Raw genomic sequence first — 20,214 nt, 5'->3', positions numbered from 1 at the left:
ATTATCCACAAAAGAGCCCAGTGTTTCTGATTTCCAATCTGGCTTTCATTTGACATGAGCCTTTATTTTAACAATGTAGGGTAATTCGATGAAGCAATGCAAGGCATTGTGCTTTAGCATTCAACAGCACAATAGTACATTATAGGCATTGTTTACATTATACTGTATGTACTCAGTGCCACTTTATAAGTTACCTCCTGTAAACTAATAAATTGGCCACAGAGTGTATGCTTGGGGTCGTTTGCTGCTGTAGCCCATCCACTTCAAGGTTCGGCGTGTTGTGCATTCAGAGATGCTCGTCTACACACCAGTTATTGTCAGTTATTGTCAATAACTCAGTTATTGAGTTATTGTCACCTTCCTGTCAGCTTGAACCATTCTGACTATTCTCCTCTGACCTTTCTCATTAACAAGGTGATTTGGCCGATGGAATTACCGCTCACAGAATGTTTTTGGTTTTTCGCATCAGTCTTTGTAAATTCTAGAGACTGTTGAGCATGAAAATGCCAGGAGGTCAGCAATTTCTAAGATACTCAAACCACCCTGTCTGATGCAAATAATCATTCCACTGTCAAAGTCACTTAGATCACACTTCTTCCCCATTCTGATATTTGGTCTGGACCTCTTGACCATGCCTGCATGCTTTTATGTAATGCGTTATGGCCACATGATTGGCTGGTTAGATATTTACATTAATGAGCAGGTGTACCAACTAAAGTGGCCACTGAGTGTAGTGTGCACTGTTGAAATTGGTGGGTCTGATCTGAGAATAGCAGTAATGATCTGAATTAATAGGTTCATCAGATTATCTGATTACATCTTGACGCCAGTCCAATTACAATGAGGAGTCTATTTAGGTGGGAATCCACTACTTAAAATCATAAGACATCGGAGCAGAATTAGGCCATTTGGCCTATCAAGTCTTCTCCACTGGCGGATCATGGCTGATTTATTATCCCTCTCAACTCCACTCTACTGCCTTCTCATTGTAACCTTTGACACCCTTGCTAATCAAAAATCCATCAACCTCTGCTTTGAATATACACAATGACTTGGCTTCCACGGGTATCTGTGGTAATGAATTCCACAGATTCATCACCCAAATTCTTCCACGTTTCTGTTCTAAAGGGATATCGTTGTATTCTGAGGTTGTGCCCTCTGGTCCTAGGCACTCCCACTACCTAAAGTGAGCATCTTTGGTCCTTGATGTGCACCTTTTTCCTTAACCACACACTCAGTTTATTTTCCTCACCGCTGCCTGGAGCCCACTAGTTCATAGCCCTGGAATCCAGTTTGACACAGAATGCTGATTCCTTTCCACCATCCATAACTCCAGCTTCCAGTTTCCATCTCTGTAATGGGGCCATTTGCTGCTCTTGGTGGCAGCCTCCAACCTCATGACATGAACATTGACTTCCACCCCCCCCACCCCATATCCCACTGACCCGATCACTGCTTCTCTTTCCCCACCCCCTCCTCTTGATCTGTCCATCACTTCCACAATGCTCCCTCTAGTTCCTTCCTCCTTCTCTTTATTCTGTGGTCCACTGTCCTATCAGATTCTAACTTCTAAAGCTCTCTGTCACTTTCACCATTCACCTCCAAACTTCTTACCTTTTTCCCACTCTCCCCCCCACCCCACCTGACTGATGTTTCCCCCTCTCACCTGGACCTATCCAGCTCTAGCTTCACCCTTTTTTATACTGGTTATCTCCCCTCTTTCTTTCCAGTCCTAATGGAGGGCGCAACCTGAAGTGTCGACGGTCCATTTCCCTCCCCGGATGCTGCCTGACCTGCTGATTTCCTCCTGCATTTTGTGCAGCTACTGTCAACGCTTTGTTACTTTTAGACAAGACTCCTCTCCCCCTTTATATGCTTTCATACTTTCATGGCATTTTAACTTATTTGGCCGAAGGGCATGTTTCCATCCCATGTTTCTGACTTTTATAATTTGCTCCTTTCCTACTCTAACTCACCCCTGAGCTCACTGACCTGCATTGGCTTATATATGAAAACAAAAAGAGGCCAGAAACACTCAGGCAGAATCATTAGCTTTAGCTAACAGGATCTCCTTGAATTTGTCAGTGTTTCGCTTAATATTGTGAGTTTTGCCAGCAATTTCATCAAATACTCCAGTAAGTTTAGACACACCTCCCCATCACAGATGTTTTGTAAGTTCTTGTCACTGCCTCCCTTTTGCCATCTGTCCATTTCTCATTGTTGTGCTGTGGCAGATTTAGTTGTTGCTCTGTGACACATGCACTCCGAAGAAGCTTGACTTAATTCTCAGTTTGTTGCTAGGCAACTGAAACCATGCCGTGACTGGAGGTGAGCCCGCTGTTTGTCATTGTCTATACGCATCTTTCTTCTCAACAGGAATGTCTTGAAGTAAATTATGTAACAACATTTCCACAGCAAGTTTGTGTCCTATTGTAAGCATGAAATAAAAGAGGAGATGCAAGAAAACACAGATGCTGGACTCCGGAGCGAAAAGGAACTCTGGGCCAGGCAGGGAGTGGACAGCACAGTCCCTTCATCTGGACTGAAAGAGAGAGGGGAGGCAAATGAAAAAAAAATAAAGTAAATGAAAATAATGTCCGTCATTGGTTTTGACTGCGATGTCAGCCCCCTCACACCCTCTAACCAGACATGCCTTGCATACCAGTGAGTTATATGTGCTACAACCTGTAAGTCCCACTCCTATAGCAACCACAGTGAACAATTGAATTGAGGCAGAGATGTGATAGCTGGGCCCATTCCATGGAGGTTTAGTGAGAATAAATAGTGGACCAATGGGCAACTGGTCTTCTACAAGTGGGATTGGTTGATTATTGTCACATGTACCAAGACGTTTTCATGCCATGTCGGCAGGTCGTACCATACATAATCTTGTTAAAAAATAAAAGGAATGTAGCTACTGAGGAAATGCACAGCAGGTAAACAAATAAAGTGCAAAAGCCAAGCGAGGGAGATTGAGATCAAGAATTCATCTCCAGCATTTGAGAGACTCATTCAAGTGGGAGTGAAGCCTTCCTTAAATCTGGTCTGGGATACGCTTTCCAAAACTGTGTCCAATCAGTGCTTAATGTGCTTGAAAAATGATTACATTATGCACACATCATAAAATATTCTTATTTTGTGTTTCCATTAAAAGCTTGTTTACTTATTGCTCGTACAATTTCCTAATTTGAGCATAGTCATGGTCAAACTAAACATTAATTGTATATTCGTGGATGCATCTGTGAAGATAGTTGCTGGAAGTTGCTATTTTTGGGGATTTTTTTCTGTATTGAAATATAACCTTAAACTAGAAAATTCAACTTATATATTTTTTATTGTGTAAAGTAATGTGGATTAATATTTATATGTGTTTTTTATGCTCCTAGGATCTCAGTTCATTTGCTATGCCTTTCCTGGACGGAGATGTGGAATCCTCTGACAAAGATATTTCTCAAAAGGTACGATTACCAGTGTTCCAGTGCCTCCATGCCTAATCATTGAAGAGGTGTCCTTCAGCACCGCAATTTTCACTCAACATTTTATGAACCGCTGAAATAATTTTTTAAAAATGCTGCAAGTACTTAATAGGTCACCGAGAGGGAAATGGCAGTAATGTTTTGCATCAGTGATCTTTCATCAGAACAGGAGAAATGAGAAATGGAATATTTTAAATTATAGAGAAAGGACGGGGTTGGGAGAATGGAAGGAATGTCTATAGGGCACAGACTGAGAAAGACTGAATGACACAAATAGTAGCATTGCTGGCTGAGAGAGAATGAGAAGGGTTGTGACTTGTAGCTGATCTGTCTGGAAGAGGTATAAATAGAGGCAGATAAACAAATTCAAAGGAGGGAAAACAAAACACTTTTCTCAGTTCAGCATAGCAGTTAACATAATGCTATTACAGCACCATCAATCTTGATTCAATTCCTGCTGCGACCGGTAAGGAGATAGTACTTTCTTCCCATCACTGCACAGGTTTCTTCTGCATTCTCCAGTTTCCTCCCACAATCCAAGGAAGAAAAGGTTAGGGTTAGTTAGTTGTGAGAACACTATTTTTGCACCAGAAGCGTGGCAACACTTGCGGGCTACTCAGCACAATCCTCTGATCGTGTTGGTCATTGATGCAAATTACACACTTCACTGTATGTTTTGATGTACATGTGACAAATAAACCTAATCTTTAATTTTTAAAAATGCAGCAGCTGTGAGATAAAAAACGTTGCAGCTGCTGGAAATCTGAAGTAAAATCAAAAGAAGACCAGACATAATAATGGTGTTCAAGGGGCATGTAGACAGAGACATGAACATGAAGGGAATAGAGGGGATATAGATCATCTACAAGCAGATGGGATTAGTTTAATTTGCCATTATGAATCTAACCACAGATGATGGGCTGAAGGGCCTGTTCCTGTGCTGTACTGTTCTGTAGTTTATGTTAGCAGTGGAAATACCCATCAGGTCAGGCAGCATGTGTGGAGGGTGAGAACAGTTATGCTTTGTTAAGCTGCAAGCTGCCGTATCCATTGATTTTGATTGCTAATTGTTTGTTTATTTAATTATTATTTCACTATTTTTGTCTTGCACAGTTTTTTTGTCTTTTGCACACTGGTAGGACACCCAAATCAGTGTGGTATTTCACTGATTTCTGTTATGATTATTATTGTATGGATTTATTGAGTATACTTGCATGAAAATTAATCTCAGGGTTGTATAGGGTGACATATATGTAGTTTTGCAATAAATTTGAACTTTGTACACTGCAAAAGTATATTATTAGCTACAAAAGACCAGAATGCTTTGTGGTCCTGAATCATAGAAATATTACAATAGCAGCAGATAATTGTCCAAACCATCAACCTGTCCAAGGAAACTCCTTTATTCTCATTTATGCCTTGTGAGTATCGCAAATTGTTTGCTTGGATTAACCTTCATGGCTAACTTCATTCCTGTGGGTCTAAGATCTAACAACAGAACTGTGATATGAACTGGAAGGGATGGTTATCTGAAACTGTTAAATTTGTTGTTGAATCCTGAAGACTCTTAACATAGTTAGTTGGAAGATGAGAAGTTGTTCCTCAGGTTATAATGGAGTTTCATTGAATAGTGTTAGAGGCAAAAGTAGAGTTTTAGCCCCCTTCTCATAGCAATCATTCAGGTGTCTGTAAAAATTTTATCATGGTTTTAAGTTAAAAAAAATAGACAAAAATGCTAAAGAAACTGCAAGGTTGCACTACAAGGCACAGAGAGTTAACTAAGTTAAAATAGTTATAAATTAGAATCGGGTTTAATATCACTAACATATGTCGTGGAGTTTGTTGTTTTGTGGCAGCAGTACATTGCAATACATAGTAATAAAAACCTATAAATTACACTAAGAAATATATAACATTTAAATTAAATTAGTAGTGAAAAAAGAGTGCAAAATAAAAGTGAGGTAGTGTACGTGGGTTCATTGTCCATTCAGAAATCTGATGACAGAGGGGAAAAGATGTTCTTGAAAAGTTGAGTGTGTGTCTTTGCGCTCTTGTACCTCCTCCTTGATAGCAGCAATAAGAAAAAAGCATGTCCTGCGTGATGGTGGTCCTTATTGATGGATAGCACCTATTTGAGGCCATTGCCTTTTGAAAATGTCCTCAGTGCTTGGGAAGCTAGTGCCCATGATGAAGCTGACAGAGTTCACAACTTTCTGCAGCTTGTTGATTAGAACTGAGGGTATGATTGTGTTGGGATGCTAAACTGTAATCAATAAGCAGCAGCCTGACATACGCATTGCGATTGCTCAGGTGATCCGAGGCCAATGGAAAACCAGTTAGATTGCATCCTCTGTGGACCTATTGGAGACATAGACAAATCGCAGCAATCTCATTGTTATACTATTTGAACAAAGATTTGAAGCTTGTTGCAAGACTCCTGTCTGAATAAGGTGTCTTTGTAAACTTCATTTAATGAAAGTAATTATGAACAGTTAACTAGCAATATACTCTTCTGGAATTTATTTTATTATTTGTTATACAGTATAATTTAATTGTGGTAACATTACTCTATGTATTGTGTTGTGCACCTTGGTCCTGAAATATAGAGTATGTGTCTTCAGGATCCTGTACCTCCTCCTTGAGGGTAGCAATGAGAAGAGGGCATTTCCTGGGTGATGAGAGTTCTTAATGACAGATCCTTAATAATGTGGCATCATCCTTTGAAGGTGTCCTCGATGCTGGGGAAGCTAGTGCCCAAAATGTAGCTGGCTGAGTTTAAAACTTTCTGCAGTTTTTTTCCAATCCTGTGCTGTGCCCCCTCCATACCGGGCAGTGTTGCAATCAACAATCATTCCATGGTCAAAGTCACTTGGGTCACATTTCTTCCCCATTCCAATGATTGGTCTGAACAACAACTGTACCTCTTGACTATGTGTGAACTTTGAGTAGAGAGAAAGTAAAGACTTTAGATATAATGGGAAAGGGTCATTTTAAAGGAAGGATGTGGGGATAATTGATGGAGCCCTAGAGTGGAATTCCCTGGGAGTGGCTCTCAATGGTGGAGCAGAAGTTTTGACCAGTAGCAGTGGTTCAGTGTTAGAGTCGGCATGGTGTCTACAGTGAATCAGAATCAAGTTTGTTATCACTTGAGTCAGAAATAAATTTATTATCAGGTTTATAACGTCATGTTTTGTGGCAGCAGTACAGTGCAAAGCATAAAGCAATTACTATAAATTACAATATGAAATATATAAAAATGTAAGTTGTGCAAAAAGAGAGCAAAATAATAATGTCGTTTTCATGGGGGTTCATGGACTGTGCAGAAATTGGATGGGGGGGTGTGCATTCAGACAGTGTGAAGAGGAGGAATTGGGAACAGTAAGATGCCTGGGTTTTAGTTGATGAGGCTGCTGGTATAATGATGAGCAGCCACCTTTAAACCACATCACCACCTAATAACAGCAGCCCAGACTTCAGTTTCCTGTACAAATCTGTTGATGTGAAGGAGAACAGGATTTGTACACAGACCAAACTGATTCTGCTACAACGATCCAGCCGTTTCCTTGGGGCACTGGTACTGATCAACAAATAACTATACCCGTTCATCTTTGACTGCGCAACAAGCATAATTCATTAAGTGCAAAATGTTTCGGAACACTCTGTGGTTCTGAATCATGGCAGCATTACAGCACAGAGGAAGGTTTTCCAGTCTGTCAACCTCTGCTTATTTCCACTCGCGGCTTGTCAGCTTTACAAAATGACTTGCTTGAGTAATTGGACAAGGTTAATGACCCTACAACTCATGTTCTCAATATTATTTATTTATTTTTATTTGCAGCGTTTGTCTTCTTTTGCACATTGGTTGTTTGTCAAACTTATGTGTATATTGATTCTATTCTATTTCTGTGTTCTACTGTAAATGCCTGCAAGAAAATGAATCTCAAGATAGTATATGGTGACCCATCAGTATACTGATAATAAATTTACTTTGAACTCATGGTTCACGTCATTGCTGTGGATCTAAGGTCAAATAGAGAAATAAGGCAAAGCTTAAAGGGAAGAAGGAGTAAGGTGATCATTTTCCTTTCCTGAAGGTCACTAATAATGCAGATCATTTTTAATTTTTAGTAGTTTAATGGATGTTAGCAAAAATGTGAGCTTTTCCATTATTATTTATTAATTGAATTTAAAATCTCTAGCTCTTTTGATGGGATTTGTGCTCTCTTCATATCAATAGTCCAAACTTCTACATACTATCGAGTAACATAACTGCTATGCGAGTGTGTCATTTTGTATCATTTTCCCATTAGCTAGTCAATTTTTTATTCATGAAAGATGAGCTTGCCAAGACCAGCTGAAATACTAGATGACTGAGGAATGGACTGGAGGGCCTGAGTTATCAGGAGAGAGTGGATAGGCTGTGGATGGTTATCCTTGAAATGAAGGCGACTGAGGAATGACCTTGGAGAATCAGAATCTGTATATTTCTGTGCCTCATTAATCTGTTAAGGCAAATATTATGTTTTGTAACTCCAAAATATAAAACTAATTGAAAGAAAAACATGGAAACCAGGAGAATGTGTCTTAGTTTTGATTTTACTTTCAGTGAGGCATTTACTTATGACATTGCGCTGTAATGGTATATGCCATTTGCCTACTTTTACATATAACCCGTAGTGAATTATGTAAACAACAAAGAATGCTTAATCAAACAATATATTTACAATGTTACTCAAATTTACTGATATATGTACATACTCACGAGCAAAGAAAAGAGTAATGATAAAAAGCCAGAAAAGTCCAAAACAACACACAAAATACTGGAGGAACTCAGCAATTCAGGGAGCATCTACAGAGAGGACTAAGCAGTCAAAGTTTTGGGGCAAGACCCTTCATCAGGACTAGAAAGGAAGGGAGAAGCCAGAATAAGAAGGTTGGGGGAGGTGAAAGAGTACAAGCTGACAGGTGATAGGTGAGACCAGGTGAGGGGAAGGGTGGATGGTGAGGGGGGATGAAGTAAGACACTTAGAGGTGATAGGTGAAAGAGGTGAAGGACTGAAGGAGATTGCAGATGTCAAAGGTTCATTTATTATCAAAGTAAATGACTCTGAAATTCTTCAATTATCCAGGTAGCCATGAAAGCAAGAAAGAAAAGAAAGGCAGCACGATCATCAACCCCCAAATCCCTCCTCCTGCACAAAAACCAAGCAAAATAGGTCCGGTACATTGACCCTCAAATCCCTCCTCCCAAGCAAAAAAATGAACAAAATGGATCAGGCACATTGCCCCCAAATCCCCCTCCCTGAACAAAAAAAACCTGAGAAGATTAGGTGGAAAAACATAGAATATAAAAACTCTTAAGACTGAATGAAAGAGTATATAGTCCAAGTCCACATCCAAAATGCAGAAAAAACCTGGGCAACACTCTCCGGGCCTAATGGCAGGCTCTCCCCTCTACGGTACAGAGCAGCCAATCTAAAGGCAAGCAGCTGACACTCATTCTCTGCATTTGCTTCGATGCTTGAATCTCCTTTATCACTTTAATTGGCAAACAATGGAAACTTAAATCAGTAAAATTAAGCCAAACATCAGCTTGCAATCTGCGCACTGTGATGTTCACGCACACTGCCTCTGCCTCCTGGAATCCTCTCAGAGACTGCAGAGTGCTGGAACACCCAAGCCATCTCCAAACTTCTGCTCTCATCTTGATGTTCAGTGCCCAAAGTGAAGTGAGAAAGACAAGATCCTTGAGACATTTTGGTCATGGATAAGAGAGCAATTTTTTGACCATGCTCAAAACTTGGAGGCAGTTGATATCAATTGCTAACCAAAGTATTTTACGAATAAACTTTATGGAGAAATTCAAGGCAATTTGCTTTTCCACTGTTTTCCTCAAACAAGGTACCATTTTATTTATGTTTCCTCATAATTTTGTTCTTTTATTTGGTTTACTTGCCACAAATGTGTGCAACCACGCACAAAAAACCAAGTCTGCTGTCTGATGATACACACAGGAAAAAATGTTTCCACTTTGGAGTCCAAAGCTCACAGTCATAAATATAAGAGACTCAATAGTAGATGTAGCAAAGAATTTTGGGAGAAATCCTCCTTGACGCAAGAAGTGAAAACATATGAGTGAGACAAGAATCAAAGGTTATAGTAGGTAAAGAGGGATAAGGAGTGATCTGAGGAGCATATAGGCCTATGAGTTTGTAATTGTTTAGATACTGGGACGATGTTTCTAGGTCAACAGTCCAGGCCTCTGGACATGAAGTTGAAACCCACCATGCCATCTGAAGGATTAATTCTATCTGAATTAAAAAGACCATAAAACCATAAGATATTGGAGCAGAATTAGGCCATTTGGCCCAACGAGAATCTGTCTTTAAATACACTCAGTAACTTAGCCTCCACAGCCGCCTGTGGCAGCAAATACCACAGATTCAGCACCATCTGGCTAAGGAAATTCCTCCTCCATTCTAAATGGACATTCCTCTATTCTGAGTTTGTGCCCTCTGGTCCTCGACTCTCCCATTGTAGGAAGCATCCTCTCCACATCCACTCTATCTGGGACTTTCAATATTCAATAGGTTTTAATGAGATCTCCCCCTTGCCCCCACCCCATTCTTCTAAACTCCAGCAAGTACAGGCCCAAAGCCATCAAACACTCCTCATATGATACACCTTTCAATTCTGGAATGATTTTCATGAACCTCCTTTGAACCTTCTCCTATGTCAGCACATCCTTTCTCAGATATGGTGCCCAAAACTGCTCACGGTACTCCTGGTGAGGCCTCACCAATGCCCTACAAAGCCTCAGCATTACATCCTTGTTTTTATACTCTAGAAGCTTGTGTTAAAAATGTTTCAATGAAATAAGCATTGCAGTAAACATACAAAAGATGTGGAGGAACTCAGCAGGTCAGGCAGCATCTACAGAGGGAAATAGACAGTCGACGTCCATTTGTCAGCACTGGAAAATTGTACCGCTCTGGCTGTATCTAGACCAAGACCTCTAATGCTGCTGTTAATTCCTCCTGCTTCTCTTCTGGCTTGTCCTCTTCCCACCCACTCTGGTCTCCTCACTCATCACTGTAGACATACCACCTTGCTTTGTCTGTCTGGGACTTTATAAGACTACCAACGGAGTTGACTGATAACTGCCTCAATTAGGGATGGGTTTGCCATCAAATATCCTACTAACATTGAATTTAAAGAGAAACAGATGTCCTGGTCAGACATTATTTGTAGTTTCAGATTCATCACCATCCCTGACTGTTAATTGTCCTCTACAGTAGCATACCAAATAACAGAGTTCAGGGGATGATTAATGCTGGACAACAGGTTCAAACCTTGCTGATGATGTTCACGTCCCATAAACAAAAGAACAAAACATAGAATAATTAAAGACAGTTAAATGGCCTTTTGTTTGCAATTCTGATTGTAGTGATGTTGTACCCCATGATCTATAGACCTAGACCAGGTCTGTGGATAGAGCTCACTCAAACTCATCTCGCATGCATACCACAGCAAGCCTCAGAAGGAAAGAGATTTCAAATCCATCATAGTGTGAGCATGAAAGAGAGGCACACTATGGTTGAAAAGTGGAAAAGAGTATGAGGAGGATAAATTGAGGAGAGGTGACCTTGAACAAAGTTGCTGGGTTTGTGGAGAGTCTGTACCTGTTTACAGGGATTGAACATAGTGACCCTGCAAGAGACATGGAGGCAGTAATGTTGAGATGCCTAACGAGAGAAAGTGAGAGAGAGAAACCGTTACATGCAGACACCGTTCTCTGCCAGCAACAAGCGAAAGGCTGGGAGATGGTGCCTTCCACACTTATTAATCTTCCTTGGTACTTTAATTGGTGAATTTGGTGAGAAATGGAAACGATCATGGGCTCTGGCCCCGTCTCAAGGCTGCACACTTTGGTCAAAGCCTCTTGGTAACCTCTCAGAGACACATTGCTCCATCTGCCCAAAAACACACCACCAAAATGTAGATCACAGGCTTCAACAGTAGCAGAGCCACATTTGAAAGAAGTGAGAGTAGTTTTGTGAACCGTTGGGAGGACGTTGCACTTGGCCGTGTTGTTTGCTGGCGCCGTCCTCTTCTGGAATACCTCTTCTGCAACAAATGGAAGCAGCAGTTGACCATTAGACCATAAGACCTGGGAAAATAATTAGACTATTTGGCCCATTGAGTCGGCTCCACCATTTCATGTGTCCCTCTCAACCCCATTCTCCCCATAAACTTTCACACCCTCAAGGAAGTTTGTCAAAGGTAGGGATAAATCTTTGAAAGGTGTGAGGAATTGAGGGCTATAGGGAACTGGTACAGAAAAGGAATTGAGGCCTGGGACAGATGAAGCATACAAAAACTGATAATAACAAAATATATTAAAAAGACAATTCAACATCCTCAGGACATGTTTGATATGTAAGTGAATTAAATGTTGTAGTTCCAAGTTACTTGTAGAGCATGGCTTCCCAAACTTTTTTATGCCATGGACCCCTGCCATTACTTGAAGAGTCTGTGGACTCAGGTTGGGAACCCCTGTGTAGAGTTATTTTATTTTCCTAATGCTGTTCAAAGATAATTATGGTCATTGCTTTGAATAAGTGCACAGAAGTTTCTGTTTGTCTGACCCAACAGATGTTCTTGCATCAATGCTATGTTTAAATTTTAGAGCTTCCCACTCAATTCCACAGTGGGTGACTTTGGCCAGAAGAACTGCAGTGCTTCAAGCTCAGCTTTGAACTGCAGTCAGCTCAATGCCACCCCAACCTTCTCAAGAAAATTATATATTCCTTACCAGGGCTCTCAAATCCCAGAGATGAATATTTTTGTTTTGAAAGGTGATTAAATGGCAGCATCTCTAATAATCTATTTGCCACCAAGATTATATGTTTGGGTCTTAGGAACAGGTCTGAATTCATTACCTTCTGACTTGCTGGTGAGAATCGTGAAAATGGAGCCAAGCTGAGATTTGATTATAATGCATGACTGGATTGCTTTTTAAGTAAGGTCACTCTACCACATAAAACACTTTTACTACAGTCATTAGCTCTAATCTTCCTTTATTGGTTTAAGCGCTGAGAGTTTAACTTTTTAATTTGCTCTTGCACATTTAAGACGGAATCAGAGGTTCACCCTTATGCAATTTCTGTAATTGAAATTCAAGCCATCATTAAGACAAAGCTTAGAGTCATAGTGCATTGAAACAGCCTCTTCAGCCCAACTGATCCATGACAGTAAACCATTAAAAAATAGGAGCAGAATTAGGCCATTCAGCCCATCAAGACTGTTCCACCATTCCACCGTGGCTGATTTATTGTCCCTGTCAACACCATTCTACTTCCTTTTTCCTGTAGGTTTTGACATTCTGACTAAACAAGAACCTATCAATCACTGTTTTAAATATACTCAGTGACTTGGCCTTCTTTGGCAGTGAATGCCCCAGATTCACTACCCTCTGGCTCATCTCCTCATATCTGTTCTAAAGGAATGTCCTTGTATTCTGAGGCTGTTTCTGGAAGGTCCACCTGCCAGTAAGTCAGTATCCTGGCAAAATCTACACCATGGAGACAAAAGAACACTCCAAGCAACTCCACAAAAAGGTTATTGAAAAACACAAGTCAGGATATGGATGCAAAAAAATTTCCAAGTTACTGAATATCCCTTGGAATGAGTGCAGTTAAGTCAATCATCAAGAAATGAAAAGAATATGGCACAGCTGTAATTCTTCCTAGCGCAGCCGTCCTCAAAAACTGAGTGACTGTGCAAGAAAGGGACCAGTGAGGGAGGCCATCAAGAGACCTATGACAGAGGAGTTACAAGCTTCACTGGCTGAGATGGGAGAGACAATAACTGTTGCCCAGGTACTTCACCAGTCGCAGCTTTATGGGAGAGAGGCAAAGAGAAAGCCACTGTTGAAAAAGCACACATGAAATCTTGGCTAGAGTTTGCCAGAAGGCATGTGGGAGACTCTGAAGTCAGCTGGAAGAAGATTCTATGGTCTGATGAAACCAAAATTGAGCTTTTTGGTCATCAGACTAAACACTATGTTTGGTATAAGCCAAACACTGCACATCATCAAAAAAGTACCATCCCTACCGTGAATCACGGTGGTGGCTGCATCACGCTGTGGGGATGCTTCACTGCAGCAGGCCCTGGAAGACTTGTGAAGGTAGAGGGTAAAATGAATGCAGCAAAATACAGGGAAATCCTGGAGGAAAACCTGATGCAGTCTGCAAGAGAACTGAGACTTGGGAGAAGATTTGTTTTCCAGCAAGACAATGACCCCAAGCATAAAGCCAAAGCTATACAGGTATGGCTTAAAAACAACAAATATCCTGGAGTGGCCAGACCTCAATCCAATTGAGAATTTGTGGCTGGACTCGAAAACTACTGTTCACTCATGATCCCCATGCAATCTGACAAAGCTAGAGCAGTTTTGTAAAGAAGAATGGGAGTAAATTGTAATGTCCAGATGTGCAAAACTGATAGAGACCCATCCACAGACTCAAGGCTGTAATTGCTGCCAAAGGTGCATCTACTAAAATCTAACTTGAAGGGTGTGAATACTTATGTAGTCAATAATTTTGTGGTTTATGTTTGTAATTAATTTAGATCACTTGTTGTCACTTTGACATAAAAGAGTCTTTTCCTGTTGATCAGTGTGGAAAAATAAAGCCAAATTAAACCCACTGTGATTCAGTGTTGTATAACAATAAAGCATGAAAACTTCCAGGGGGAGAGGTGAATACTTTTTTATGGGCACTGTACTTTAGACACATTTTATAGTCTTGAGCACAGACATATAACCCATTAATAATCCTGTAGTATCTGTATCTAACTTTCTGTTGCAATGTAAAACTTGTGTCAAACATCTGTAAGCAGATTACAGATCGAGTGCTCAATTTCTAACAGTGGATAGTTGATTATCTGTGTGACACAGCAGCATAGTGGTTAGTGCATTGCTCCCCAGCGCCAGCGATTGCAAATCGGGGGTTCAGTTCCCATCACTTCCTGTGAGGAATTTGTACATTCTCACTGTGACCGCGTGGGTTTCCTGCAGGTGCCCTGGTTTCCTCCCACTTTGCAAAGATGTATGATTAGGTTTCATGAGTCAGAGGCATACTGTGTTGGCACCGAAAGCATGCCACACTTGCAAGCTGTCTAGCACAATCCTACCTGATTTGATTTGATGTAAATGACACAGTTCACTGTATAGTACATGTGATTAATCTTTAATCTTTATGTAGCCCTATAACATCCTGTGTCTGACTTTCTGCTGCAATGTAAAACTTGTCAAATTTATGTGTACACATGACAAATCTAGCATTTAATTTTTTAACAGCAGCTGATTGACAATCTGTGTGAGTCAATCTACAAACCCCATTTCCAGAAAAGGCATATTTTCCAAAATGCAATAAAAACAAAAATCTGTGATATGTTAATTCACGTGAACCTTTAATTAATTGACAAAAGTACAAAGAAAAGATTTTCAATAGTTTTACTGACCAACTTAATTGTATTTTGTAAATATACACAAATTTTGAATTTGATGGCTGCAACACACTCAACAAAAGTTGGGACAGAGGCATGTTTACCATTGTGTTACATCACCTTTCCTTTTAATAACACTTTCTAATCATTTTGGAACTGAGGATATTAATTGTAGTAGATTTGCAATTGGAAATTTTGTCCATTCTTGTTTGATATAAGACTTCAGCTGCTCAACAGTCCGTGGTCTCCGTTGTCTGATTCTCCTCTTCATGATGCACCATACAGTTTCAATAAGAGATAGATCTGGACTGGCAGCAGGCCAGTCAAGCACACGCACGCTGTTGTAACCCGTGCAGAATGTGATCTGGCATTGTCCTGCTGAAATAAGCATGGACGTCCCGGGAAGAGACATCGCGTTGATGGCAACATATGTCTCTCTAAAATCCTAATGTACTTTATTAGTTAGCGGTTAGTTTGTTAGATTAGTTTTCCTTAGGGCAATAATTTTTTTTCTCTTTTTCTCTTTTCTTTTTTTTCTCAACATGATATACCTAGTTTTTTTTTGTTGTTTCGTTTATATGATAGTTGTATCATTCATGATTTGGGAAGATTTAACTATATTGTACTTATTGCTTGTGTATCCTTTTATGTTCATTTTCATTTTGTGTATCCTTTTATGTTCATTTTAATTTTGTAATCCCAATAACTATGTATTAATCTTATCATGTTGATATTAGTAAAAAGATTGAAAAAGAAAAGAAAGTAAAATCCTAATATACACCTCAGAGTCAATCGTACCTTCACATACATGCAACTCACCCATGCCGTGGGCACTGATGCACTCTCATACCATCACAGATGCTGGCTTTTGCACCTTTCACTGATAACAATCAGGATGGTCATTTTCATCTTTGGCACGGAGAACTCGATGCCTGTTTTTTCTGAAAACTAGCTGAATTGTGGACTCATCTGACCACAGCGCACGGTTCCACAGTCTTTTGGTCCATCAGAGATGAGCTCGAGCCCAGAGAGCTCGCCGGCGTTTCTGCATAGAGTTGATGTATGGCTTCCTCCTTGTGTAATACAGTTGCAAGTTGCATTTCTGGATGTAGCGACAGACTGTGTTAAGTGACAATGGTTTTCCGAAGTACTCCCGAGCCCAGGTGGCTATAACTGTCACAGTAGCCTGACGGTTTCTTAGGTAGTGCCGCCTGAGTGCTCAAAGATCACGCGCATTCAACAGTGGTTTCCAACCTTGACCTTTACACAATGAGATGTCTCTGAATTCTCTGAATCTTTTCACTATATTATGTACTGTAGATGTAGAAAGACCTAAATTCTCTGCAGTCTTGCGTTGGGAAATGTTCCTTTTGAACTGACTAACAATTCTCTCACGAATTTTGGCACAAAGGGGTGAGCCATAACCCATCTTTGCTTGCAAAGACGGAGCTTTTGATGGACGCTACTTTTATACCCAGTCATGATACCTCACCTGCTACCAATTAGTCTGCTTAATGTGGAGTCTTCCAACCTTGAATATTCTGTGCAGTTTTTAATCTTATTTTAACTGTCCCAACTTTTGTTGAGTGTGTTGCAGCCATCAAATTCTAAATTTGTGTATATTTACAAAATACAATTAAGTTGGTCAGTAAAACTATTGAAAATCTTTTCTTTGTACTTTTGTCAGTTAAATAAAGGTTCACGTGAATTAACATATCACAGATTTTTGTTTTTATTGCATTTTGGAAAATATGCCAACATTTCTGGAAATGGGGTTTGTATGTTTATGTTTGCCTTAGACACATGATCCAACAAACCTAATTCTTTTTGACTATTATGAATATATTCATGTGTTATTGTGCAAAATGGATGCCTTTAATTCAGGCAGGTTGGCTTCTGCCAAATTTTCAGGCTGCTTGAGTGGGTAGCTGCTGACAAGATGAATCCCCATCGACTATAAAACATAGGAGTTGCATTAGGCCATTCAGCCCATTGAGTCTGCTGTTAAATTTGATCATGGCTGATTTATTATCTCTCTCAATCCCCTTCTCCTGCCTTTGTTCCGTAACCTTTAACACCGTTAAGGAAAAAGTGCTCGGCACACTTAAAGGTCATGAGGTGGATAAGTCACCTGGACCAGAGAGAGGTTGCTGAAGAGATAATGGATACATTGATATGTGATCCTTCAAGAATCGCTTGATTCTGGCATGGTCCTGAAGGACTGGATGATTGCAAATGTCACTCCACTCTTTAAGAAGGGAGGAAGACAAAAGAGGGGAAATTAGAGGCCAGTTAGCCTGACCTCAGTAGTTGGGAAAGTGTCAGAGTCCATTGTTAAGGATGAGATTTTGGGGTACTTGGAGACTAATGATAAAATAAGTCAAAGTCAGCATAGTTTCTGTGAAGGGAAATCTTGCCTGACAAATCTGTTAGAGTTCTTCAAGGAAGTAACAAGCAGGGTGGACAAAGGAGAAACACTGGGTGTTATTTACTTAATTTTTCAGAAGGCATTTTATGGTGCCTCACATGAGGTTGCTTAATAAGATAAAATTCTATGATGTTTCAGGAAAGATACTGGCATGGATAGCGGAATGGCTGACAGGCAGGAGGCAGCGAGTGGAGATAAAAGGGGCCTTTTCTGGTTGACTGCCAGTGACTAGTGGTGTTCCACAGGGGTCGGTATTGGGACCACTACTTTTCACATTGTTTGTCAATAATTTAGATAATCGAATTGTTGGCTTTATGGCAAAGTTTGCAGATGATACAAAGTGGAGTGGTAGGTAGTGCCGAGGAAGCAATGCAATTGAAGCAGAACTTAGACAAATTGGAAGAATGGGAAAAAAAAGAGGCAGATGGAATACAGGTTGGGAAATGTATGATAATGCATTTGGTAAAAGGAACAATAGTTCAGACTATTATCTAATTGGGGAGAAAATTCAAACATCAGAGGTGCAAAAGGATTTAGGAGTCCTTGTGGAAGACTCCCAGAAGGTTAATTCACAGGTTGAGTCTGTGATAAAGAAGGCAAATGCAATGGTGGCATTTATTTCAAGGGGAATAGAGTATAAAAACAAGGAGATAGTGCTGAAGCTTTATCAGATACAAGTCAGGCTGTACTTGGAGGGTTATCAACAGTTTTGTGCCCCCTATCTCGGAAAAGATGTGCTGTCATAATAGTACAGAGGAGGTTCACGAGGATGATTCTGTGATTGAAAGGCTAACATATGAGGAGCATTTGGCATCTCTGGGCTGTACTCACTGGAATTTAGAATAATGTTGGGGGATCTCATTGAAACCTATCCAATGTTGAAAGGATTAGATAAGGTGAATGTGAAGAGGATGTTACATCTGGTGGGGGTATCCAGAACTAATAGACACAGCCTCAAAATTGAGGGGGCAACCTTTTAGAACAGAAGTAAGGAGGAACTTTTTAGCCAAAGAGTGGTGAATCTGTAGAATGCTCTGTCACAGACTCTGGTGGAGGCCAAGTGTGTGGATATATTTAAGGCAGAAGTTGATAGCTTCGTGATTGGTCGGAGCATCAAGGGATATGGTGAGAGGGCAGGTGTATGGGGTTAAATGAGATCTGGGATCAGCCGTGATGTATGGTGGAGCAGACTCGATGGGCTGAATGGCCTAATTCTGCCCCTATGTCTTATGGCCCTGAATAATCAAGAATCCGCTTTAAATGTACCAAGTGACTTGGCCTGCTCAGCTTGTCTAAGGCAATGAATTCCTCAGATTCACCACTCTTTGGCTAAAAAGTTAATAAATTCTTCATCTGTTTTAAAGGGATATTCTTGTATTCTGAAGCTGTGCCGTCTGGTCATAGACTCCCGCACTATTAGAAACATCCTCTCTGCATTCACTCTATCTAGGCCTTTCAATATTCAATATGTTTCACTGAGATTCCACAACCCCACCCCCATATTCTTCCAAACTCCTGTGAGTACAAACTCCAGAGCCATCAATTGCTTCTCATACATTAACCCTTTCATTCCTGGGGTAATTCTTGTGAATCTCCTCTGGACCTTAAGGAAAGCCCTTGTGACACTTACATAGCAACATGAGTTTCAGTGTGTTAAAAATCGAATCAGTGTTGCCTATAAATAGTGGGTATCAGCTAGACGGACCAAACAACCACCTATACTGTGACTTCAATCTATGATTTATTATGCTTTTTATTTTTTGAGTTTGCTTTCTATTCAAAGCAACCTCCTTTGAAGGGGATATTCAGCCTTAATGCAGTGTGACCTTCACCCTTTGCAGCGCTCTATCAACAATTCATTCTTTAAATAATGATTGTTGGACATCAAATAGGATTTTACATTTCACCTGAAGAATTCCATTCTGCCTCCACAGTATTTACTTTTAATCATACCCCCAGATGTAGGTGTCAATGCCAAGGGCAGTACATTATTGTCACATCTGAAGGCTCAAAAGAAGATGGGGGTGGATGGTGGGCTGTTAGCTTGGACTGCTGTTGTTACTTCCACTACTCAATAGAGATTTCAGGATTCAGAAATTTAAGTTTAAGGACTTGCCATGAGAGGATAATGTGTAATTTGGAAGGAAAATGTCGTTGCTCAGGGGATCCTATGAGCCTGCTATGTTGTGTATTTAATATTGAAGTAATATTTGAGTGATCTTGTACATATGTTGATTGATTAAGCATATTTGTTCACTTCAATAATTCATTATGGGTTATATGTATAAATATGTAAATTGCAGATACATGTGCCTCACTTAAAGTAAGTTCAAAAGTTAGACTCGCATTTTCGGTTACCGATTCTTCCTTTGAATGAGTTTAATGTTTGAAGTTACAAAACATGACCTGCTACCTTCCTCCTTGGTGGTTTGGGAGGTGATAACAGAATAGCTAGAAGAATCAGTGCAGAAGTACAGGGTGTGTTGATGTCGTAGACCAGGCATGGTCAGAATTATCTAATCAGCCAATCACGTGGCAGCAGTTCAGTGCATAAAAGCATGCAGATGTGGTCAAGAGGTTCATTTGTTGTTCAGACCAAACATCAGAATGGAGAAGAAATATGATCTTAGTGACTTTGACCATGGTGCCAGACATGCTGGTTTGTGTTTTCAAAAACTGCTGATCTCCTAGGATTTTCACGCACAACAGTCTCTGAGATAACAGAGAATGGTGGAAAAAGCAAAAAAAAAACATCCAGTGAGTTTTAGACTGCCCTACCCTGGGCTAAAGACTATCACC

The 20,214-nt window shown here is 40.3% G+C and overlaps 1 protein-coding gene across 2 annotated transcripts in view; it reads left to right on the top strand.

Moving 5' to 3' along the window:
* LOC132395348 (5'-AMP-activated protein kinase subunit gamma-2) overlaps nt 1–20,214 on the top strand; it is a 526,748-nt gene that overhangs the window by 171,450 nt on the left and 335,084 nt on the right. For both annotated transcript variants that reach the window (XM_059971827.1, XM_059971826.1), the window contains exon 2: nt 3,387–3,458. In XM_059971827.1, coding sequence (XP_059827810.1) covers nt 3,387–3,458 — 72 coding nt within the window. The remainder of the gene's footprint in view (nt 1–3,386; nt 3,459–20,214) is intronic.

The sequence above is a fragment of the Hypanus sabinus genome, chromosome 6 (genome assembly GCF_030144855.1).
Source record: "Hypanus sabinus isolate sHypSab1 chromosome 6, sHypSab1.hap1, whole genome shotgun sequence".
NCBI lineage: Eukaryota > Metazoa > Chordata > Chondrichthyes > Myliobatiformes > Dasyatidae > Hypanus > Hypanus sabinus.
This window is presented reverse-complemented; position numbering and strand designations above follow the sequence as displayed.